Source organism: Onychostoma macrolepis, chromosome 16 (genome assembly GCF_012432095.1).
Source record: "Onychostoma macrolepis isolate SWU-2019 chromosome 16, ASM1243209v1, whole genome shotgun sequence".
NCBI classification, from domain to species: Eukaryota; Metazoa; Chordata; class Actinopteri; order Cypriniformes; family Cyprinidae; genus Onychostoma; species Onychostoma macrolepis.
Window position 1 is genome coordinate 19,482,290 of NC_081170.1, and position 26,982 is coordinate 19,509,271.

At 37.1% G+C, this 26,982-nt stretch overlaps 1 protein-coding gene across 6 annotated transcripts in view; it reads left to right on the forward strand.

Annotated features, from left to right (window-relative positions):
* Nucleotides 1–11,048: 11,048 nt before the first annotated feature.
* The window catches only part of pou2f2b (POU class 2 homeobox 2b), a 44,172-nt gene continuing 28,238 nt past the window's right edge, over nt 11,049–26,982 (forward strand). For 3 of the 6 annotated variants that reach the window (XM_058747873.1, XM_058747878.1, XM_058747879.1), the window contains exon 1: nt 11,049–12,501. In XM_058747873.1, coding sequence (XP_058603856.1) covers nt 12,402–12,501 — 100 coding nt within the window. In that variant the 5' untranslated portion in view covers nt 11,049–12,401. Of the gene's footprint in view, nt 12,502–26,838; nt 26,927–26,982 lie in introns of those variants that run through there. The other 3 variants (XM_058747870.1, XM_058747875.1, XM_058747874.1) reach the window with 2 other exon arrangements.

Genomic DNA, 26,982 nt, shown 5'->3' on the forward strand with positions numbered 1-26,982 from the left:
TCATTTTTTCAGCAGGGCTGCCTCATTGTTTTTATATAATGCATTTTAAGTCATTTTAAAGGCTGTTGTTGGCTTAGGTTTGTTTTTATAACCACAAAAATATTATCTTAATACTTCTTTGTATATTATCATTTGAAGTAACAAAACCATGGTTAATTTGCGGTTCCCATGGCTACAAGAACCATGCTTTTTTTAAATTTTAAAATTAATTTTTTTATTCGTGTTAAAACCATGGCTAACTTTTATAAGTGAACATGGAAACGCTGAGAGAATATTAGACGCGTTGGTGGTGGTGAAATTATTACCGACATTAAAACATGTTATTGACCTCAACACCCAAAAAAGTTTCACAGGATTTTGAATGTAGCCTACCTGGAAGTGAGGCACTGGTTTCGTTTTCATCTTTTTTTCCTTCTCTTGGCACCTGATTGCTGATGTCTTTTCACGGGCATAGTTATCCATCAATTATGATCATTTGCATTCAGCCGCAAACATGAGGTGTGAGCGGTCGCGGGTGCGGGAATGGCGCATCACTTTTTTTTTTTGAGCAACTGGGATGGTGCCCCCCTGGGAGTTGGTGCCCTACGCAAGCTGCGTACTCTGCGTACAGGGAGCGGCGGTACTGCACATACGCCTCAAAACATTAGATTCATCTACGCTGGAGCCTTGCTGGTGCACAACCTACATAATGAAGATAATTGCGCAAATAACTGCAATTGCAGGTTTTTGAACAGAGATGGCGACAAAGAGGCAAAACTTACGGACTGCAGCTTTAAGTAGCAGACAATGTATTGTTACATTTTCTTGCATTACTTAACTTTGATGTGTTGTTCATACTGTAGCTATTAAATCTGATTGTAAGGCGTCGAAGTAATACATTGGGAAACCCATTTTCTTTCAACTCGGCTTGCAAAACGAATAAAGGTTTACACAAATCAGAAAGGGACAGTCTAAATCTCTGGAGTATTCTGCATGCTGTAATATACTGTAAGAGTTTTGCCAAAGCTTTAAGAATTTTTGAGTGCATTTGTGCATAAGAGTATGCACAAGAATTTCCTAGTATTTTCCATCAGCTGATGAAACCAGTCCAGCAGAATAATGCTAACCCACCATTTTTTTTATTTATTTATTTTTTTACATTTACACCATGTTGTTTTTTTTATTTTGGAGAAAAAAACACTTTGCCTTATCTGGCCACAAAATCTTCTTCTATGTCACAAATGGTTAATTCCACACTTTCACATGGTTCTTTTGAAGAAATGGCCTCTTCAGTGCTATCTTCCCATACATGTTGTGCAGAGCTCTTCAACTTTACTCCATTCTATTGGACTCTGTAGCTCCTTCACAGTGATCATTGGCCCCTCTGTGGCTTTTTTGTTTTTTCAGACTCTCCTCCGTGTTTGTGCAAAGAGTGTTTTAGGCAGGTTTTGGGTGATACGTAGTAACTTACATTTCCTTATTGAGCTAACAGCAACCACTGTGATGCCCAAAACCTGGATTTTGTTTTTTTTTAGATTTCATTGGTCTTAAAGGGATAATTCACCTCATGTTGCTCCAAACCCTTAAAATTTTAGTCTCTTTCACACAAAACTATTATAATACTTCAGAAGACTTTGAATATCAGACATATGAATTGAGTGGTTTAGTCCAAACCTTCTGAGGAGACGTGGTCACTTTATATGATAAACAGATTTAATTTAGGCTTTTAATCGCATATATAAACATTAACCAGCTCGCACGTCAGTTACGGCAAACGGAAGCTCAAGAATACTGGCTTGACGTGTGAGAACCAATGAGGTTCATTCTTGTGTGTTGCGCAGCTTTTAAGTTTCTGTGAGTGTTTTGTTAAGCATTTTAAGCTTCCATAAGAACCAATGAGGTTTGTTCTTACGCATCAAGCAAGTAGGCTTCTGTTGATATTTGTTGATCCATGTAGATATGTGAATAAAATCCCAAATTAAATCATATAAAGTGTTCTAAAGTCTCTTCAGAAAATTTAGACTAAACTGCTCAATTTATATAGATTAGTTTTACCAACCTATACTAATTATACTAAATGTTTTTTACTAATCTCTTTATGAATTTTTTGAAGCTGTCAAATGGACGGACATATCTTCATTTATGAGGGTGAGTAAATGATGACAGAATTAAAATTTTTTGGTGAACTATCCCTTTAACAGATCCATTCAAAAAGAATCAGATTTTTCACTAATCGGACACCGCTATCACAATTTCTCCAGTTGAAATTAATGAGGTACATTGTGTTTTTAAGAAATGTAGTGGAGCAAAATGTATGATATTATGCTTTGGAATGTAGTGAAGTAAAAGTAAAAATACTCTGATAAAGTAAAGATACTTGAAAAATGTACTTGTGTGTGTCCACCAAAGAAAGTAAGTCACACGTGTGCAGAACAGCATGTGGGTGTTTAAATATTGACAGAATTTTCATTTTTGGATTAATTATTCTTTTAATTTTCACAACCACTCTTGAATGAGTTTTCATCCAGTAAATGTGGAAACTAAGTATAATTTCATTTGTTGTTGTTTATTTAATTAATTAATTTATTTTATTGTTCATTGTAGAAACATAATTAGAACTGTACTTAAACGCAGCATTTGTGAAGTGTGATTAAGGGCTTGAATACATCATCCAAACACTCTGAGCCGCAGAGGGACGTATGGTTGACAACGAGGAAATTAGCCTTAACTGACATCAATCCCACAAGTGTTTGTTTGGACGTGTTTGCACTTCTTCTCAATCAATAGGTTAATTGCAGCTTTGTCAGTGTGTGTGAGTATGTGATTAGTTGTATGTTCAGCAATTGACAAGCTGTGGGATTTTTTATTGATTGCCTTCAACAATGAACAAGACAAGAGAGAGAGAGAGACTGTGGGTGGTATTGATTGATTGACCCCAAATTAGCCCCTTCTTTCCATCCTCCTCCCTCAGTCACAGTGCAGAGTCATTCAGGACGGACTCCATCAAAGCACTGTAAGAACGTAGATTAAGGAGAGAGTTTTTGACTAGAAACATTTTGCAAATAAATCACTTAAATATAATTAATAAAACTTTATGTTGTTTTTGTTATTTAATTGACTAATAAGTCAGATCTTTCTAATGATTTCTTTTCTGCACTCTTTCTCGCGTCCTCACTCGTGCTCATGACTCCCGTTAAACATTTCTTCACCTCTTAATTGTTTTGACGGAAGCAACTGGCATCCTCATTAGAGTTCATTGATTTTCTGGTTGTTAGTGCATTGATTTTGAAACTTCCCATTGATCTCTGGCTTAAATCTCTCTGCCGTTCCCTCTCTCGCTCCCTCATATGGACTGTTTATCCACACGCAACAGCACTGAAATGGAAGTGATGAGTCAATAGAGGGGTGGACAGATAAATAGATAAACAGAGAATTTATAGAATAATCAACATCTGCCAGCTCACAGGATCCCAAAGAAGGAATGAGAAATAGTCAGTGAGATGGAAAGGAAGGTGATGGGATATCTATATAAAGAAAAAGAACTCGCTTTTTCTCTTTATTTTCTGAGTGATTGGACACAGCTGAGGGTTACCACTGATGAAAAGGCTGAGAGACCTTTCCTGACCAAATGTGAGAGTGTGGCCTGTGTCTCCTCTAAAATAGTGTGTATTCATGGGGAATAGAACTGATCTTGTCCATTTGCCGTGATGTGCTCAGTCACAGTGGAGTGAGAGAATCCCACCTTTTTTTCCCAGTCTTCTTCAGAAGTGCCGTTATGAGGATTTTCATCTAGTTTGGAATGAGAATGTTTTTCGGGGGGGTTTAATGTAATTGAATTTTACTTTTTTTTTTGATCTAACTAATTTATCACATTGATTTAAATACAATGCTCTTGTACAATATTGATAAAAAAATATTGAGAATATTGAGAAAATATATTTAATTTGTTGATATTAACAACATGAACTGCCTTAAACATTACATCAAGATTTCCCAAACTGGGGTTTGTGAATTTATTGAAAAGCTAATGTTTAATGAAATAATAAAAATGTCAAAATAAAATAAATAATTTTAGAATAACAACACCAAAAAATAAAGAAACAAATCCCGCACACTATTTATGCAAAAATATCTATATCAAAATATTTATTAACAACGTTTGGTCGCATGACCTTCATCAGGAATTTTTCCTGATGAAGGTCATGCGACCAAACGTTGTTAATAAATATTTTGATATAGATATTTTTGCATAAATAGTGTGCGGGATTTGTTTCTTTATTTTGTATTTTTTGACCTGGCTGGTCTTTGTTTCCTACGCACCTATTTATTGCCGTCAGGTGTGCGGAGGTTTTGTTAATAGAATAACAACACTGAAATAAAACACTTGCTAAAAGGACGAAATGTTTTCTTTGTTTACCTGCATATCATGATGTGACCATTAACCAAAGTGGACATGTGACTGTGTTTAGGCTATAGCATGTTATTTTATTAAAAACAGGATGCTTTAAATTAAGCACTTGTTTACCAAATGAAAGACATATATATGGTATGACCAACATGCAGAGAAAAAAAAAATCTGTGTTTCAAGGCTCTGAAAATAACAGATAAGTTCAGGTCACATGTGCCCCAAAATGAATGATATTTGTTGAATATCATATTGTTGAAATGAAATTAAAAATACATTTCACATTGAACATTTATATTTAAAAACTTTCCTGAAAATATTACTTTTTTAAAGATATTACAGTAACACTTTAGTATAGGGACAAATTCTCACTATTAACTGGTTGCTTATTAGCATGCCTATCATTAACATAACAGCATTTTATTCTACATCCCTAATCCTACCCAATACCTAAAATGTAACAACTGCTTTACTAGCTATTAATAAGCTGCAAATTAGGAGTTTTGAGGCAAAAGTCGCAGTTAATGCTTTGTTAATAGCGAGAATTGGACTGTAAAATAAAGTGTGACCGATTTCATATTTTTTCTTGATGGTTACACAACATGACTATTAAATTGAAACTTTTCTTGAAAATGGTATGAAAAACCATTTAAAACCAACATAAATACATGATAATTACATTACTAAGTACTTGCCACATTTTTTAAAACTGGATTTTAAAAAGATTTTATGGGTTTATTTTTTACCGTGCCTTTTTCTTACATGCCACTGACCCATGTATTTGTTCATTTATGTATTTATTTCTCTTCTTTTTTTTGTTTGTTCTGTGGCTGGTTCTCCATTGTGGCTAGATTCCCATTTGCTTCTGCTGACCAATGAGTTAGCAGCACCTGCTGTGTCCTAGAGAGAGAAAGAGAGCGAGGGAGAGGGAGAATGAGAGAAAGAGGAAATCGATAGGAGAAGTGATGAGGAAGGGAGGTGTAGATTAACGTCTGGAGGCCTTGGGTCTGGGGGGGTTCGTGGGGGGCTGCCTCAGGACTTAGCCATGAGGCTGTAGCTCTCCTCAGTAAATCTCTCTGTACGCCACAGGAGCTAAAGCACCCCTAAATTATATATCCGCTGAAAAACATAAAAGTGATGCAGTCAAAAGTAAAAAGAAATGAGGAAATCAAATTTAGGGCCTCAGTTCTGATCAATGTTCCAACATTTCCTTCAAGCAGCTGTTGCGAAATACTCTGTATCTTTTCTTGTATTGCAACCACACTTAGAATCGCAAGTCGACGAAGGAGTATATTGCGGTAACACGCTCGCACATGAGCACTGCAGCACTGCTGAGGATAATAAATATATCTAATAAATATCATTATTTTTGGACCAATCTCCCACAATAAAGGAGGAGCAGTGAGGGATGGCACCGGGGACCGGCTGGGATATTGGCAATATATCAGCATTGATTATTGAGAGTACTGACAGAGACAGAGAAGGAGAAAAGGGGAGAGGGAGTTCATAAAAACTAATAAAAGAGACAACGAGTGAGGAAGGAACAGAGGCTTTAGATGGATCTGCTTTTCTGCTCTAAAATAAAAGCAAAAAATATGTGTGTGTGTGGAAAACTGTCCATCTGTTTGTATGTACAAGACATAAATGCGCATGTTCACTTTTACTAACACTAAAATTGGTGGAAGAAATGTGAAATTATATTAGATTATTATGTAATATTCCATATCTGTGGCAAAATGTGTCACATAGAATCTTTTAATTAAGGCAGCGACGGTTTCTGAGCTCTTTGAATGTGTCTGTAGGCATGACCGAATGAAAGAAAGAGCGAGATGAAAGAAACGCAATGTGTCGCTGGATGTAGCAGTGAGATATTATTGATCAGACTACCATATTGTTGATGAAAGAGAATCTAATCTGACTTGCTCATCTGTCAACGTGGCATCTTTGTTTAGCAGCAGCCATCACAAACACACATATAAAACTGCTTATTCTGTGCTTCTTCATTCCTACATACATTCTCACAGCCTGCTCTTTTGCTCCATTATATTAATCATACTTTCCACTCTGCTATATGTCTCTGTCTGAATAATGTGTGTTATAGCCTAAGAGAATTTATTATTTCCTGTGCACATAAGCATGGAATATTTCTGCGGTTGTCAAGACGTGACAGTTTAATCATCAATAACAAACACAGCGACATTAATCATGCATGCGTTTCATTCCACGCTCATGTGGAGTCATTTGAAGATCCCCGCACTAAAGCTGTCACCTCTCTCTGTTAGACAGGCAATTGCTAACAGCAAACTGTGTTTTAAGGATTCTTGTGATCTCATCTGAATAATTAATACGAGTTGAAGCAATAAGCAAAATGACAGGCTACCGTTTTGTCAGTTTTCAGCACTGTGTGGAAAAATCACAAGCTGCTATACTCTGGAGAAAAAAAAGGTTCTTTATTGGCTGTAGTTCCATGAGGAAGCTTTAACATCAATGGAACCTTTCCACTGCACAAAGGCTTATTTATAGTGGAAAAAGGTTCTTTAGATATTTAAAATGTTCTTCAAACTAAGTAAAATGGTTATTTAAAGATACATTTACATTTGACTAAATGTAAATGTAAAGAGCTGAAAGGTTCCTTGGGTGAACCAAAGATGGATCTTTTATTGCATTTCTGCAAAAAACTAAATGGAATCTTTATTTTTTAAGAGTATGTGCTACTAAAGAGTTTTTCTTTGTTAAGTTTTTAATAAAACTATACTTTTGTTTTAGATGCATATGATAATTGGATTGCTATGTAGAAGTTGTAATTGTGTTATATATTAAATAAGAAATATTCACCCCCCAAAAAAAATCTACATCTTTAGCCCCTTCACAGTACACTCTCAGAAATAAAGGTACAAAAGCTGTCACTGGGGCTGTACCTTTTCAAAAGGTACATGTTTGTACCTAAAGGGACCATTTTGGTACCTTAAAGGTACATATTAGTACTTAAAGTGTACATATTTGAAACTAATAGGTACAAAAGTGTACCTTTTGAAAAGGTACTGCCCCAGTGACAGCTTTTGTATCTTTATTTCTGAGAGTGTAATTCCAGTAAATTACGGTAAAATTACCGGAACAACTTTACCGGTAAATACAAAAATGTGGTGTTCACACAGGCAAAAACGTCTCTTTACTGGTAAAGCACCATTCACACATCAGTTTCAAAATCCTTTTTTTGTGTATACTTTTTTTTTATAATTGTTGTTGACATTTAAATTTTTGTGTCAAATGTTCACATTCATGCAGCTGCTTTTAGTTCAGAGACATTGTATTAGATGACTTTAGACATTTCTTTGACTTCCATAAACAATGCGTCATCTGCCTCAGAATGTTATGATTGGCCTAGTCTCAGCCTCAGACATCACGCCCACGGACCGTTGGCTAAATGTCTGATGCATATGGAACACTTAAGCCTGGAATACACTATGCGATTTCTCCCCCGATTTTACACTCTGAACAAGTTGACACTAGTTGAGGAAAGTAAGAGCCAGTCTGCAGATTACAGCTGACAGATTCCACAGAAAATCGCGTAGTGTATGATGGTCACAGACTCCAATTTTTTAGCTTTTTAGCTTCAGACTTTGATTCAGACTGTATGATCTTCAGTCGCGTAGTGTATGATGCCCAGTTTTCCTCTGTCACTATTTACAAAGTCGGTAAGTGTATGATGCCTAGAATTTAAAAAATCTGTTCAGATTTTAAAAGTCGTGTAGTGTATTCCAGCCTTTAGTTGGAAACACTTCAGGAGTTTCGAAGTCGTCATCGGATTGGTTAGATTATACAGGACTTCCGGGAGACGTGTGTGTCGCGTTCTTTAACGTTCTGCCTGGAAACAAAAATGCCATGACACCAAACCCCCTCACAAAAGAAGAAAGCAGTTGTGTTTACAACTGACGACGAGCGCTTATCAGGATCAATTAAACGCTGAATTTTCAAAAGTATGTGAAAAATTTAACGTTTGCGGAATAGAATCTTTCAAATATGTCCGATAGTTTTACACACCGCTCTGTTATTGTAGCGACATTTCCACGCCCCTAAACATGATGCGGCACAAAACGAAACTTGATTGGTCGCTTTACCTGTCAGTCATATGGCCTCTTGGGTGGGCCTTGGCCATTCAAAGCGACCAAAGTTCCCAGACCTTCAGCCGTCAGTCTGAAGGTCTGGCTACGCGAGACTATGATTGGCCCAGAATAAATACATCAGCGTGTTTTGAACTTGTACATGCTCATACCGGTAAGTTGCCAGAACGAATTTACCGGTATTTTTTTAAAAGGTCCTGTTCACACATGATCTCTTAATGGTAATTTACCAGTAAAGAGGTTATATGTGTGAAAGGGAATTTTCACTCTCATGTTTAAAACCTGTTTAATTTGGCTTCATCTGTGGAACACAAAAATATTTTGAAAAATGTGCTTTCTGTCCATAAAGTAAAAGTTAACTACAACATTGAAGCCCATTGACTTTGACTGTATGGGCAAAAGAAGACAAAAGGCATACAGGTTTGGAACGACATAAGGGTGAAAATGGGAGAAAATAACTGTTTTTCCCCAAAGAAACTTACAGTGAACAAGTCTTAAGATAACCATTTTTTTTTTCTTAGTTTGAAATAAATTTTTTAATCAAAAGACCCTTTTCCCTGGATGTTAAAGCTTCTTCATGGAACCTTTTTTTTTAGAGTGTATTACTCCAGGAAGTCAACATAAACAGGAACAATGGCTATGTGTGGATGAGGAGAGCACAGCTAGGAAGGAGGTGTTAGCTCCCTATCCTTCCAACACCATCTTATTTTCCTCTCCCTCAATTTCGCACTCTCTCTCTCCCTCCAGTCCCTCTCTCCTTCTCTTAGATGCGCACAACCACACTATATTCTACAAGAAATAATTGCTTTTGTCTGAAAGGAGTACTGGAGGGAGGGGCCCGAGCGCCCCGTTACCTCAGCACGTCGAGGGGGTACGCGAGGGACAACCGGTCACTGCTTTTCATCTTTTTCACTTGACCTGCGGATGTCATCTGTCAATAGCGAGATGCAAGAGAAGGACAGGGACAATGAAACACATCCTTCTATTGAACAAAATAAGGAGGAAACGCGTTTTGTTGCAGATGGAAAGACCCCCCCCCCCCGCCCAAATGAACAAACAACTACAAGAGACATAATCATATTATTTTTATTACTATTATAAAATGACACATAGATGTAGCTGCATAGATGTAGATTTTGAAATGATTTGTATTAGCAACATCTGTTTGCATCTCGGTCATTGCCAAGACTTCTGAGCCTGAGCTCACCGAGAGTTTTGCTGCCTAGTGGAATCGATTTACTCCTATCGATTGGAGTGTTTAGCGTATAGATTTTTCTATTTAAAAATCTATATTGACAATAATCTTGTGTGTAAGTGTGCCGCAGCATGGTTTGTAATTGACAGGGCGTGATGAATTGGCGGTAGGAGAGAGGAGCAGTGAGCGCTCGCTGATTAAGGCCCCCGGGAGGTTTTGCTGGCACAACGAGATTTCCGAGCACACTGTTTCCCAACCCTGTTCTTGGAGGGCCCCTCAATTGTACACATTTTGGATGTCTCCCTCATCTGGCACACCCATTTCAGGCCTTTCAGTATTATACTGATCAGCTGATGAGTATAATTAGGTGTTTGATTTGGGAGACATCCTGAATGTGTCCTGTTGGGGTGCTTCAGGAGCAGAATTGGGAAACTGTGTCCAGCACACCGGCTTTCTTGAGATCAGCCTGTTTCGCTTCTGCTGTTCTGCACATCATACTGGTAAACAATGTTTACTGATGAATAAAAATGCAACAGTCTGTGTGACTTGTTAAGATATTCTCAGGTGTGTCCAAGAACATTTACACACTACATGTGCATTACTACTTCTACTACCTCTATGCATTTGTGCATATTCTGAAATTAATCAAAATTTGGTTGATTTCCAATTATGTCAGTAATGAGCAGATTAAAAATCACATGTGGTTTTATTAATCAGACTGTTGGTACACAAGAACACCTCATTTGGAATAAACAAAAAGTCCAAACAAAAGGATAAAAGTTACATAAATATGGGTAATATTAAACATTGAATAAACTCATTTTAAAATTAGACTCAATTTTTACCTACTATCAAGGCATAATGATTTAAAAAGAAAAAAAAACAAAAAAAAAACAGCATGGTACATTTTTGCCGTTTATTGTGCACTTGTTTATTAAGCACATGAATAAGGTATGAGTTAAATAAAATTATATAATTTACTCACTATGATGATGTTGTTCCAAATATGATTTTCTTTCTTCTGTGGAGCACAAAGGAAGGTGTTAAAAATAAAAATATCTGTAGTTTTTTTTAGTACAATTAAAGTCAATAACAAAGGACAAAGAAAAGCATAAATGTTTGGAAAGACATGAACTTGATTATGACAGTGTTGTCAAATGACTAAAATGCAATGTAATAAATGGCAAGAGTGAGTTTAAAAAAAAAAAAAAAAAAATACATTCAAGGTCGTTCTAAATATTACCAGCAAATGGAGCTTATTCTGAAAATGGTATGCATGTAAACATGGTCACTGAGGGAGTGCCTTTCTTTTTTGTATTAAGTATGAAAAAGCTATTTTTCCTCGCTGTATTACAGACTGTCGTGGTGTTTATACCCTTTATAATGTTCATTAGATCAATAAGTGTTGCTGGAAAGAGATGTTCGTAGTTAACTGTGATTTTACCTTTCAGCGAGGAGAAATACAGGGTGGGTGAGAGAGAGAGAGGGAGAGGGTGGGGGTGGGGTGGGGGTGATGTGAGAGTTGTAACGGCTCCGCTCGCGCTTCAATGTTGCGGACAGCGTGGATTCAGAGCGCGCGAGCGTATGGGAGGAGAGCGTGCACGAATGAGCTATTGGGGTTCCCAAATAACGGGAACAGGCAGACAGACCAAAACACGCAGGCGGATGGACGGAAATATAGGCAAGTGATCTTAAAAACCAGCGACGTAACGAGCTCTTTTCCCCCTGATGTTTTCGTGCTTTATTTATTTGTTTGCCTTATTTAGTCACGTATCGATTGATTGCGTTTTAATTACTGGCGTGTGACAAGGTGCGTGGGAGGAGGGGCGAATCCGGCGGACACGTTGAGTTGCCTTATTTTTCTATGGATTTTTAATTTCAATGAGCAAAAATAAGCTTAAGGTTTTAACCACGTTTAGTGACTTTGTGCAAATGAATGTGTAGCCTGTAGCTGCTAGAACAAGGAAGAGAGCTATAGAAGAGCTAGACCAAATAAATTCACCAAAAATGCACCACATATTCAAGTAATAACAATATCCGCTGTCTTTTATACGTTATACAGTCAGGGTGTGAAATCTTTTTTTTTCTTTTTCTTTATTAGAACAAATGCAGAACCGTCAGTTTATTTCATAAGCAGATAACCAAAGTTAAAGCGACTGCGACCAGGCCAGCTGAACACACAGTGGTCAGTGTCGACGAGGACAGAAACACTTCAGTTTACAACGGGAGATATGCATTTATAGATGTTCGCAAACATAGTAAATATATGCCTTTGAGTGACAGAAACATATATGTTCGGCAAGCAGATCGAACAGTTATACCAAATACTGTAGCTGAATACCAAAACGATTAGACAAACGTGAAAGTAATAGTAAAATAACCCACGTTTGTCTTGTTTTAATCCGTCTATCCGCCTGTGTGCGCGCGCTGGGAAAATACAGTCAGGCTGCGCGCGTCTGCGTATCTATGCATGTAGATCAAAAGTAAACTACAAGCGAAAAAGGAAAGGGTTTTTATTTTAAACAAATAAAATGTAACTGGAAAACCTACGCATAAACGCAATTTCATGAATAAAAAGGTATTGTGACAAAAACGCCTGGAACCAAAGTGAGATAACGCATCTTGCCACAACTGCTAAAATTGCAAAGAAAAATCAACAGCAAAAAGAACATCTGATAAGAACCAGACAAGAAGACGGATCATGTTTGTTCCTTTGCCGGTGCCGTTTGTCTTGCCGAGAACTGCCTCTGATCTCCACGCCTGGCGCCTCAAGTCCCCGCTGGCTCTGCGCTCTCACTCCGGTAAGCCTTTCTTCCAGAGCAACCACCCTTTCTTTCTTCTTACACCGAATCCAGTGACCGCGCTCAGTGGCCTAATCCCCGTATCCATCGTGTGAATGAAACATCCTCATTTGCTGTCTTCTGTTTGTGTCGCGCGCGCTTGCCGCCCTTTCCAACCTTTCAGTTGTCCAACCGACGCGAGTCAAGTTTGTCTATAGCAAAACTAGCACTGCGCTATCGCGCTTCAAAATGCAGCTCAGGTCGGGTTTGTTTTGTCAAGGTGTTTCCTAAATATATTCCCGTCTCGTTGGGCTTAGTTTCTTCAGGGCTCCGCATCCGTCCGTCTCCTCCTCTCGCCTCTGCCTCTGCCTCCGTCTCCCCCGAACTAAACTCGCGGTGAGCTGGGAATATTCATGCCAACTTATCGATCTCCGCAGGATCGATTCCGGGGCCGGCGGATCGAGGGGAGAGAGGAGAGAATCAGAGCAGCTACAGAGAACAGAGAAATGAGCATTTATGCTATTTAAACATATTATGTTTGGCTCACAAATACAGATGAATAGTGTGATGGTCAGGTAGATAGTTGCACGTGTGATCGGCTGTAAGCGTGTTGAATAGATGATCGCATACATATACGTGTATAATGTGATTTGCACCTTGTCTTTTGTTGTAAGAGACGGCGAAAGGCAAACAACGACTGTTTTTGTTATTGTTTTCATTGCTGGAACTTGCCGGTTGTTCGGTGGCTACATACAGATGAAAACACAAGGAAGCGGGGATGGAGAAGGAGGGCGGGGGTGGAGTAGGAGGAGATGGGTGTAGTCTGAATTGAAGAGGCATAACTGCATAAGCAAGCTGCGCTTATGTTTACTGGGTATGTGGCGTCCGAGAATAGGCTACAATGAAAGTGTTCAGTAATTTAATACAGAAACTGTTTTCTGTATAATTTATGCAGTGTTTATTTTGTATTATTTTATATAAAGTTTATATGGGTTATATATTGGAAAATGTACATGTCATTTGGTGTAAAATGTTATGCTTTAAGTATATTGTAAACAGCATTTTGTTTATAGTTACTATTCATGCTCTTGTAATGAGCACATTAACTGAGGGATTGCATCAAATATTTGGAATAAGATACAGTTTCTCTTATAAATTTAGTTGAATTTAAGCCTAAAATAAAAAAAAATTAAATTAAAAAAAAGATCTTTTGGACAAGTTATTTGTCTGCATACGGGACCTAAAAACCAAGATGGTGCTTAAAAGGTCCTCAGACATTACTTTTGTTCATTTTTATGCATTCAGAAAGTGTTGTAAAGTGGCAATGGAAAGTATTGCGTTTATTCAGACTTTTTTTTGCAACCTCATTTCACCTAGTGGGATTGCATTGTTCTCTAGCTGTGTGATTTTACCACTTCATAATTTGCATAATTCAGAGTCTTACAGGTTTTCTTGGGCTTTGGGACTGAAGAATGATGCAGGATGGTAAAGGGGAAGGATAATGAGCCTCTTCCCCTCAGAGATTAACAGGGCCAAGGGAGAGGAGGAGGAGTTTCATGCCCCTTTCCCTGAAAAATAGCGAGTGTCAAAAGAAGATAAAAAAAAAGAAGGCAGAAAAAAGAAAAAGCTGTGGACCACTAAAGGAAAGTAGGTGCAGATGACAGTGAAAAATGGGAACGAGTATGGAAAACCGAGTTTGAGCGGGAGAGGTGATCTTGAGCTCTAGGCAGAGCTTGTATGGACGCAGTCGTCTAGCTCATTAGGTATGACTGATAAGCAAGGCTGTAAACTTTGTTGTTTAGATCTACATACTTGGCACCCATTTCACATAAGTGGGTGATTGGCATGTGAAAAAACTATCCGATTAATAATTTCACAAAACTGAAATATTTTTGACTATAAGCTTTAGACAACCGTTTGTTATGTAAATTGTTCTTCACAGTCAACTAAACCTCAGCAAAATCTGAAAGCAGCAGTCATGCTGTCAAATACCATTACGGCCAGAAGAAATATGCATATCTCATCAAAGCCTCTTAATCACCATTAGAGAGAGCAGAACCTATTAACTATGATCCAGTTACTAATATATGCAGCTATTACACCCTATTCCCATTAGATAGTGGATATAGACATGGACAGAGGCAGAGATAGAGATAATCAAGACCTATTCTTGTAAGTGGTCTTGGGAATTATTGCCATTAACGGCTCCATTAAAGTTTTATGAGTGTTACAGTAACAGGCAGGTCCTGGAGGATGAGAGAATATTGACCGAGAGAAAAAAAAGCGAACATTAAGCAACATTCTGCTTTGCATGACTTATGAACCAAAGAAAATCTGTCCTATCTGTTTTTACTGATTTCAACAGAGAGAAAGAAGAACTACTATATATTTGATCGATTAGGATAAAATGACTTTAAAAGTACTGAAAGATAATCAACTCATTGTCATAATGACAGATGACAGTGTCAGAAATGGAATCCATATATTTTTGTAGCTATTTATTTATTTATTTTTGGTAGCTTTGTGTGTGCGAATGTGAGAGAAAGTGTTTTTATAGATCAGGGCAAGTCCTGGTGTTAAGATGATTGGCAAAGACAAAATGTCAGCTTGGGTTTGTTAGTAACATAATGGGGAATCAATAGATAGAAGGAAGATGTCAATACAGAATGTTCTACTGCATTTCACTCGCTCTCTCTCTCTCTCACACACACACACCTCTCTTGCTCTGATTGATATGCCATGTCGTCATGATGTTCGTTTAGTGACAGTACTCCCACAGGTCTTTTAGTTGTACCGTTAGTTTCAGCAGAGCAGAAATGTGTTTGCATCTGTGTGGGTTGACCTTCTGTAGTGTATTAACACTGACGGCACCCTTCTCCTCATTAGCACTGCTGGAAGACGTGGCTTTTCACTCTGTAAAACATTCCCTAGAGTTCTTTCCTCCCAGTGACTATTACAAGCACACACACATTGTGTCTTTATACAACCAGAAAGACATTACACACCTCGGGTCTTCTCTGCAAACTGATGATGAAGATTTTAGACTGAACTCTCTGTCACATACAAAGCTTAAAGGTACTCACAAGTGCTTGCAAGTTGATATTCCTCAAATACTCAAAAACTGCTAAAACAATAATTTCACCAAAAACACTAACTATTCCCTCAACCTTTCATGCACTGTAATGTAAACCTTAAGAAATTTAGATCTGTCAATTCACATGTATACCAACTGTGTACTTAACAAGCCATATGCAAACCTTAACTCTGTTCTTTTATCAGTTTAGTTTATAAGTTTTCATAGAGTTTTTATAATGAATTTATTTTCAAAATTTTTTGTTGTGCATGTAAACATACGCATTGACATAATGACATACAAAATGTAACTGACTGTGTTGTAATTTCTAGTAGTAGATTTTAAATGGTCTTCTTTCTTAAACACATTTGCATATGGAATTGTGATTGGTTCTGTCTTTCTTTTACATCATTATTTACTTACAACCACATTTAAAGGGCATTTACACAGTTTGTGCATTAAAAATGTGAGATGCAATGAAAAAACTTTACTTGTGCACCACATGTTGAGAATGCCGTGTCGTGCATGGGACACTGCAAAAGATGCGAAACTTCAGTGCAATGGTTAAACATGTGCATCTAGCTTTATTTTTACTTAGAAAAACAATGGAAAACAGAACAGTGAACTGCAGAAATGCATTTTGGGTGAACGGCCCCTTACACCAGTGTTTCCCTGTTCCTGGAGGCACACCAGCAGAATACATTTTGGATGTCTCCATTATTTGACCCACCCATTTCTGGTCTTCATGTCTCTATTAATGAGCTGATGTGTTAAATCAGGCATGTTTGATTAGAAAGAGCTTGAAAATGTGTTGGTGTGCCTCTAGGAACAGTGTTGGGAAACACTGCCTGACGCTGCACAGTGATTGTGTTGATTCTTGCGTGCAGTCGGCTGAAAACAAGACTCATGCAGCAGCAAAGCCGCTGTGCTGTGGTGCAGCATTTCATTTAGACTGAACTGACCTCACTTAATACTTTAACATTATTATTTTGCTGCCTTGCAAGTACAGGTATTTCCTTCAAGAAATGCAGATCTTTTCATTATTATTCTGTCTTTATACCTCCTTTCTTTTTCTCATACAAAAACACACGCTGGAGGTGTTGGTGGCTACGTGATGGCGCAAAAGTAGGCGAAGTGTTCAGACAGGCCCTTAATCAACACATCTGTGAGAGACGGCACCTGGTCAATACACCCCCTACCAGTACAGCAGCACTCACACAGATTCAGCGCTGCTGTGCTAATTTAGTGTGATTATCTGGCTGCACATGTGTATTTGTGTGTGTATGTGCACATGTGTTGGGGAGAGAAAGAGAGAGAGATTATTATATTCACCTCAGACACACAGAACTGTTGTGTGTAGATGGATGGAGGGATCGGGACTAGAATGAAAGATGAGCGTAAATAGACATGAATGAATGTGTTGATATTTGACATGGCAGGTGCTTAGTGGTTTTACTGACAAATGGATGTAATGAGAGAAATTTAGATTAGCGTGTAGGGTAAACAGATGGATTGACACAGAATTTATACTTTTTAAATCTGGCTCCTGCTTCGACTCTGTAAGGTGAAAAATGGACATAAACTAGTGCAATTTGTCCTCTCAGCAGCTGCTGTGTGTGTGTGTGTTGATAATAGAGAATGTGTAATAAAAGCTTGCTCTTTGATTATGTCCTTCACTCCTCATGAACAAGCTCAAGACCTAAATCTGTTCTCTTCCTCCATTTCATTTAAGATTTATAGTGTTCAAGGTCTCCCGCTCACATGTAGGGCTTAGTGAATGTCTTTCAGGGCTTTTTCCCTTTTCTTTTCATGGTCAAAAGGTGTTCTGGTGACATGTTTTGATTAATAATGCCAATTAGTTTATTAGTTATTACTAATTCATTTTGGGAATTAATTAATGTATGTTAATGATGTTTCTCATCTATATGATCTCATAGATACAGTTTGATTTAGATTAAATTAGTGGTCTACTGTTGCACTGTAAACTTATGCATATATAGTATGCAGTATTTCTGACTGGATGCTTTTGAGTAAATAACTGTAAATAAGCATCCGTAAAATGTTTACCTTATACCATTCCAAGCCTGTATGACTTTCCTTCTTCTGTGGAAGACAAAGATATTTTGAAGAATGTTGTTAACCAAAATGTTATGGACTTGAGTCATTGACATGAAAACAAAACCCCACTAAAACATTTCTCCAAATATCTTCTTTTTTATGTTCCACAGAGGAAATAAGTCAAAGAGTTTAGAAACGACATGATGATGTTTCATTTGGGTGAACTGTCCCTTTAACGCTTGTAAAATAGTATTATCTGCAGTAAAATGAGGTAAGATAAATGCAGTTTTACCCCAAACAGGGCACTTACAACCACACAGTATTTTTAACTGACAACACAAGCCGAAACCACCAGCTACCTACCCGTACAAATCTTGTAATTGGCCACATGCTGCCTTGAGTGACAAGTATGATCATCAATCAAATTAAGATGGAGAGAGGGGAGGGATGGAGCCCGACTCCCCAGACAGGCTGCTGTTAACAGGGTTTCCTTCAATCCGGGTTTATCGATCAATACGTGGCTTGCCAATTTGTACTCTGCACCTGAGTACATAAAATGCCTATTGCATCAGATTACTCGAAGTTTATATCCATTATGCAGCATGTTCTCATCACTTCTATAAGAGCAAATTGTTTCCATTCACTCACAATAGCATTAAAACAGAGCAACAGAATACTGAGACATTTTGCCTTTAATTTGACAGCCTTACTCATACATGCTTTGATGGGATAATTGTATTCTCCCAAAAAGCAATTTGTACTGAGAGTTTATTACCATCAGCGCATATAAGCTCGGTTGGTGTCCGGCATTTGATGATGCAGATGGGCATTAAACCAGGAATGCTGGAGGGATCACGGCTGAATGACTGCATTTTCTGTGGAACGTATCTGAGGTGACATACAATGAGGGAGCTTAGGCAACATAGCAGAAGTGATTATGGTCATAAAAACACACTGAACTGCAGATTTTATGAGGAATTATTTTACGGCTCTCTGAAATATTCAATTCTGATGTTGCTCATGGTATTCAGTGCTCTGATATTTCGTAATGTTCGCCATTGCCTGTGGCAACGCTGTATGTCAGACCGGGTAACTGAACCGTCACTACTACTTTCATGTCACCGCAACTTTTCTCCTTTCATACAAATGCAGTTGGCACCGTCTTGCATTTTAGTTATTGATTGTAGTAAAAATGGTCTTAGCAAACTTAAACTTAAATTGATAGTTGCTCACCCTCTTGTTATGGTAACCAAAATGGTTTGAGGTTACACTTTATTTTACAATGTTACACTTGTTACAGTGTAATTGTACATTTGAGTACTGAGTAATATTATGAACAACATGAACCATAAGGATAGGGTTAGGGTTAGGATTTGTTTTAGGGTTCTTGCATTATGCATAATTTATTGTTATTACTTTAGTAAGTAAATTTAACATGTAAAACAAGGACTCTAAAAAAGTGTTACCCAGTTTGGTTACATTCTTCAAATGATCTTCTTTTGTGCTCCTCATATCAGAATTTCCAATTTTGTGTGAACTAACCCTTTAAATATTAATACTACTGTAATATAGTTTCATTGTTTGTCTCGTAGCAGGGCTGATTGTTTTGTACGTTGTACTGGATCGTTTCTTTTTTCCTTAGTGGAAGATGCAAGGTTCTGTGCACATAATATTGTGAAATAATTTCAAATCAATTGAGTATTTCATATTTACTTGGTTATTTATTTATTTGACTTATTTTTATTTATTTTATTGCTGAATAGTCTCCTTGTCTCCTCTGTCTGTAGCCTATATTATCCCTTACTTACACGTTCTATTTGTCTGTTCTCTCCGTATTTTTGTGATGTTACAGTGTGGGATGTTTAATGGAGTTTCTTTATAAAGGCTTATCTTCTACCCCCTGTCCTTCTCTCCGTATCTCTTGCTCTCTCTCCTCCAGTCCTGGTGTGGCATGATGGAGGGATTTTTAAGGAGATTTTTTTCCCGTGTTCATTGGACACTGATGAGCTCCTCTGTCTGTCGCTGCTGGCCTGTCATAGCCTCAACACTGCTTATAGCAAAATCAATCGGTCTCAGTCACAGAGGGTGAAGAGACGAGAGCGTTAGCTGGCGCTCCGTACGCACACACACATATTCCCGTACCCAAAGTTTATAGCCAACAAACACACACTTGGTTCAACTCTTGCCCTCCTTCACGTCTCGAAGATGGGATGAAGGGATGGAGGGAAAACGCATGAGAGGAAAGGATGACAGAAGAAGAGAGGGAGCTCGAGCGAGGGACAGATAGTAGCATTAAAATTCATGGCTTTTTTTACTCTCTGTGCTGAAAAATCAATAGTGTTTACTATGAATGAGAGGAGCGCTGGACAGCAGAGCTGGGGGCAGATAGACAGGGGGTGAGAGGAATGGGGAGCTGGGGGGGCTGACTTCATTACTGGAGGCAGAGGCAAGAGAGGTCAAGGTTAAAGACTCAACCTAGCTGGTAGAAGGTGGGGGTAGTCTACCATTTACTCACAATGCTGCAATAGTAATGTGGAGTCAGATACAGCAGCCCTATCAGTATAAATGAGAAGATGTCGGTTTGGGATCCCTGCTTTCTCTATCTCATGCACCCACTGCATTCGCTCGTGCTCGCGTGGATAAGCATCTGTAAATTCACATGTGGATGGTCCTGGAACTAGTTGGATGTTTTGTACCCAGCTGTGTTGCAGCTGATAGCAGCATCTGCCACTTTTGTAAGTTTTAACGAACCCTAACAGCTCATACGATGTGAAACACTCTGAAAGTTAAGGGAAAAAGTCACAGACCCTTTTTTAAAGAGCCTGGGAAAAAGTTGATTCTTCTTCAGCATCTAGTTTTGAATATATTTAGATAGTTAGACTGATTTAAATCTCTGGTGTGGGTTTTATTTGGGGTTCAATACAAGTTAAGATCAATTAACTCCATTTGTGGCATAATATTGATTACACAATTATTTCTGTTTTAAAACAGCTAAAATATCTGGCTTACAGTGAGACACTTTCAATGGAAATGAATGGGGCCAATCTGGGGCACTACAGAGCCTCAAGACAATATACAAATACAATACAAACCTAAGCTTAACATTTCTGCTTTTAAATCCTCCAAAAACTGGCCCTATTTACTTCCATTGTAAGTGTCTCACTCTAACATTGAACTTTATTTTTTGATCAACATTATGCCACAAATGCTGCCCATTGAGCTTAATAGTATAATTCATTAAAACTGTGTCACCCTCATGTCATTTTAAACCTGTATGACTTTCTTTCTTCTGTGGAACTTAAAAGAAGATGTTTTAGCAACCAGACAGTTCCGTTTCGCATTGACTTCCATTGTATGGACCACAAATACAATAGAAGTCAATGGGAACCAAAACTGTTTTCAACACAAAACATTCTTAAAAGTATCAAAAAATATTAAAGAATATTTTATGGTCCACAGAAGAAAGAAAGTCATACAGATTTGGAATGGCATGAGGGTGTGAATGACAGATTTATTTTTTATTTTCTTTAGGTGAGCGATCCCTTTAACATGCACTGAACCCAGTAATACTTTAAGTAGAAGTGAAGGCAGTGGGTTATTTTCTGGATTGGAGGTGAGATGGCTACTGGAGTCTGCTAGATCAATTGGCCTTGCAAATCTCCACCCCTTTATTTTTCTCCTTTGGTTGAGAGTATGTGTTTTCATGGTGATGTATACAGTATCCAAGCAGCCTGATATTCAAGGAGGCTCATGAATGATGTAACAGGAGATGCTTGTCTCAGGCCCCTGTGGATGTGGCTGCAGGAATATATGGAATATAAATGGAAATGTGAACTTTTACATCAGCATAAATTTACATTAAAGCCATATGATTGGAGTACATCGCACTGAATAATTTCCTCTATGAAGGCTGGCAAATGAAATATTTTTTCTGAGATATTAATCAGCGTTCACATTAGTTAGATAGCGTGTAGTTTTACAGATACTGAGATTAATATAAAAGACATTTGAAGCCTCGTGGCTTATTTCTTTCTTTCTTTTGTATTAGTAAGTGCTAAGATGGATGTGAAAAGGTGAACATGCATACAGGCTGCTCTGCAGGCCTTGACTTATGCCACCTCTTAAATAATGTAATAAAACCTCGCATCCAGAATCTCATAATGTCTCGCTAGAAAACATTATCTAATAAGCTGTATTTAATATGACTTATGCAATGTTTCTAATAATCTTCATGGGATACTATATTATCAGCTTTTATGTGTCATCCTCTCTTCCTCTCACTCTCTTTTGGTGCTTTCCTTCTATTTTCCTTTGCACGGCAGCACAGGATGCTTTCTTATTCTCTTTTATTCCTTCCTCTCTTTTTCACCTTCTCTCTCTCCCTCCCTCTCTCTTTCTTAGTCGTCTGTTCCCTTAGCGACCGTTTCCAAGGCACCCACTCCCAAGGGCTGGGGGAGGGGACCTGTGATGTCATGCATGCATAACTATACACCTGAATTCTGTTGGTTTTAATCTTTCTGCAGGACTCTCTTTCAATGCTTAAGAATTTCATACCCGCTTGGCTATTTATACACTTCTGTTGTTGTATTTATTGCCTCTAGTTAAATTCTGTACACAGACTGCAATATTATTATTTGCCTGTGTGTTTGTGTGTGCTAGATACATGTAAATAAGTATTTCCTCTGTACATTATAATGCACACAGACTCTTGTGTCCTTGCCGTATCCGTTAGATCTGATTCATATTAAACAGGTCTTTTATCAGTGCGGATGATACAGTGTGTGTGTGCTCCTTCGCTTAACCTTGCCTCATCTAAGGCTGTAAGGTTTGTCCCCATGATGCAATCTGGCCTGACGTCTAAGTAACTTCTGCAATTATTTAGAAAAAAATAGTTTTCTTTCATTTATTACGAAATGTTAGGTATTTTGAATACACTAAATTTAAACATCTATTTCTAACATCATAATACCTGTGTCCACCATCCCATCCTCCACTTTTAATGTCTGTTTCTTACCCAACAATGCCATTTTTATCTGTATTTCACAGAGAAAGTAACTTACTTCATGCATTCAACAGGAATGTGTTTCACAGGTAAAGTGACTTAATCTTGTTTGCATAAATCATGCTTTACATAACAGTCATTCAAGTGAGGAATGTATAACATATTAACAGCTAGAAGGCCCAAAACAAGCAAAAATAAATCTGCAATAAATATATGTATATTTTAGGGGTGTAACGGTACATGTATTCGTACCTTAAATTCTTTAAACGTCTTTCGGTTCGGTATGCATGTGTACTGCACGAATGGAACGTCATTGGAAACTTCCAGTTTTATATATTGTTACTTTTGATAAGAAACAAAGTCTCATCTTTCAAATTATATCTCTTTTCTTTCAGGAAATTCAAACAATAAATGACACTCTTTGATGTTGCTCGACAGATTGCTGTATAAACGCCTCAGTTCAGAGCTCGATCATCCCTTCCTCTTTACTACTAGTTTTAACGCAAAATAATTGTGAATGAACATCTCATGTAATCGCTCAATCAGTGTTTCAACTGTGGAAAGACGTCAAAACAAAATGGCACGTAGCATTTCATTTACCTCAGGCAAGTCATCAGTGTCCACAGCTTGTTAGTTCGCTACAGAAATTAAGTCTAGAGAAGAGCATTTAGCAAAATATTAGACTACATAATCGTTATATTTTACTTTACCTGTTAGTCTTAATTATTTAATGTATGTTTAAATAAATCTGTTACGAAACAAGTTATGACAGCCACCGTGAAAAGAAATATATTTCAACAATAAATAGAAATGTTATAATTTAGCAAACTGTGACGTCAAAACCGAGGTTCGTACCGAACCATCATGTTTACCGTTACACCCCTTGCACACACACACACACACACACACACACACACACACACACACACACACACACACACACACACACACACACACACACACACACACACACACACACACACACACACACACACACACACACACACACACACACACACACACACACACACATATATCATTTAGACTGCAAAACAAAATAGCATCCACGTGAAATAATGAGTTAGCTTTGTTGGTTATTGCACTGCTTTTGTGCATTGTTTCTGTATAATACATTTTTAAGCATCTGTTTTTCTTATGCATTTACCGAATACGTTCATGTTCATGTTTTTTTTCTAAATGGCCCTACCCAAAATGCACTCGTTGTTGAAAACTTTGGTTTTAAAACTCTAGCTAAAGTGCACTAATACATGCTTTTCGGACAATGTCGCATTACTAAGCAACAAATGAGTCAGAGGATGTAATGAATGTTGTGTTGTTACTGGTGTTAGCTGATGAGGGTCACGGTTACTAGGCAACGGCCAGCTCAGTCTGTAGATATGCATTCGGCTCCTAATGGGAGCGGAAAAGGGGAGTGTGTGTGTGTTAGGGGTCAAGTTTGTCTGAAAGGGGATTAATATTTTGAGAAGGGGCAAGCAGTCGCTCTGTCTACACTGCTTGTGTCTACACAGTTCACTTGTTGTTAGTCCTCTTTGAAGCTTTTGTTGTGGTGTTTCACGCGTATCGGAGGGCGAGAGGTGGTCTCGGCTACAAAGTACCCAACATTTATTCAACTCGGACATTCAGTAAAAGTAAAAATAAAACTGACTGCATGTGACTGCAAACATCCACTAATTTTCTGAGTGCCCACTGGTGGCAAAGCTTGCCCCCTTAGGCCAATAATAATCATTTTAGTTAATTTTGTAACTATAAAATTTGTTAGGTTAGTGTTATATTTTTGTTTATTGTATAAGGGCATGTGAAACACCATGCCAATCAAAATTGCATCTGTACTTGATAGCCAAATGTAAACATGCTGGACACATGTAATAATTATGACGTAAATATCTACATTTTTAAACAATACATATAGTATTACATAGTTTAGATCTTTTTCATTCTTTTCATTTCATTCTTTTTCATATTTCATGCAGTCCCTAGTAAAATACAATTATTTCATACTAAGTATGCTGTAGTTCAAATCTCTGACATATCACTCGAGACTTACTGATATTAAAATTATAATTCAACTTCACTTGGAGTACTACTTGTGCACATTTCTTAATATTAAGCCTAAGATGTCTTTTAATATCACTATTGATGAGGATTGTATTATCTTTTAATAATATTGGTCTTTAAATGCAAGATATTTAAAGTATACCTTACAATAGTTCTACTTTAGCACAATCAAATATACTTCAGTACATCTTTAGTTGGACTTCAGCACTACTTCTGCACAATTAAAGTGCATTAAGTACAAAATTAGTTGTTACAATTTAGCAGATTTTAACTGCAGGGTATTGTTATTAAGTGCATAAATATGTAAATAATGTATTTGTAGTATATTTAGAATGAAATAAATGTATTTCTAATACATTTTAGTATATTTATTTTTCACTAGGGCTGTCATTGCATTACCTACCTTACTCTTGTTCTCGTTTTCACTCTTGATTTTGTCCCTATCTCGTTCCCACCCTATTGACCCTCTTTCCCCAAACAATTCCCTCTCTCTGTCTCTCTCCTTCTCTCTCTCTCTCTCTATTGATCGACACATAGTGAGCTCTGTTCTTCACTGTGCTGCCTCCCTTTAATCAATACAGATAATTGTCTGCTCTCTCTCTTTGCCATACTCGCTCTCTCTTACTCTCTTTCTATCAATGAACCCCCTAACCACCCTAAGTCTGGGATTCCCCCTGTCTTAATGACCAAAGGTAACCTGTTCTCTCTGTCTCTCTCTCTTTCCATCGATTGGCGTGGGAGCGATTGACTCACATGTGTAAACATGGTGTACGATTGTACTGCGTCGAAGTCTCTTCAACTATTCCCGTGTGGTTATTATAGAGACATAATTTTCAGTGTTTGTCAGGTTAAAAACATGTAATCAGATTCAAATTGTGAGGTCACACCATACTTACTAATACTCTATGACTAAAAGAAGAGATATCACAAGATATAAAAAGTTTTACTTGAGTAGTCACTGATCATGCAGATGCAAATAAACATATTAATATTATATCACTATTTATGAATAGAAAAAATAGAGCTAACAGGAAAATTTTAAAGAGACTTTAATCAGGACATGTTGCAGGCTAGATTTGAATCTGATTTTCCCATATGAGTATCAAGGCTCAAAATAATTTTATTGAAAATATAAAAATAAAATTTTATAATTGAATATTCTATGTTCTATATTTTTGAATATTCTATATTGTGTGTGTATATATATATATATATATATATATATATATATATATATATTAGTGCTGTCAGACGATTAATCGCATCCAAAATAAAAGTTTTTGTTTACATAATATATGTATGTGTAAATTTATTATGTATATTTATATACACACACATGCATGTATATATTTAAGAAAAATAGGTTATTTTTAAATTATATTTATTTATAATATAAATTATATGAATATAAATATAAACATGTAAATACATGTAAATATTTTCAAAATATATACTGTATGTGTGTTTATTTATATATACATAATAAATATACACGGAACACACACATATATTATGCAAACCAAAACTTTTATTTTGTATGCGATTAATCGCGATTAATCATTTGACAGCACTAATATATATATATATATATATATATATATATATATATATATATATATATATATAATTTTGTATTTTAGTATTGTTTTTATGTCATTAAACATTACATATTAATAATTATAAATAAAAAATTAAATATAAATACACACACACACACACACACACACACACACACACAAGCGTATTATATATATATATATATATATATATATATATATATATATATATATATATATATGCACCAGCTCACTGTAGCTTTTAATTCACTACATAAGGACAGAGGAGATGTGCAGATAGAACTTTAAATTAATCAAGGTCAAAGTTTAGTCTCTACCAGTCAGGCTTTTTCACCTGGATAATAGAGAATTAATATTTATAGTATACTGTGTGATTTTGGACAGTCGGGGTGGCACCAGAAAGCGTTTTCTTCATGATGACAGTGTTGTTTTGTTTGGTCTAGGTGTGAGAGAGAGGGCAAGGACGGGTGAATGGTAAGGTGAGATTCTTGCCTTGCCAAACTGATTTAAAAATGCTGAATTCTGTGAAGAGGGAGATTACAGGTGATACAGGCCTCATTCCAGAGTGTGACTTCCCAGTGGGATCTGAACACAGACACAGTGGAAAGGAATCGCTTTGGTGTTACACACAATTCACAGGATCGGTATTCATTCTCTGTTGTGAGTCTTTGTGTTTTTACTGTGTATGTGAGTGTGTGAAGAACTATACAGTGCTG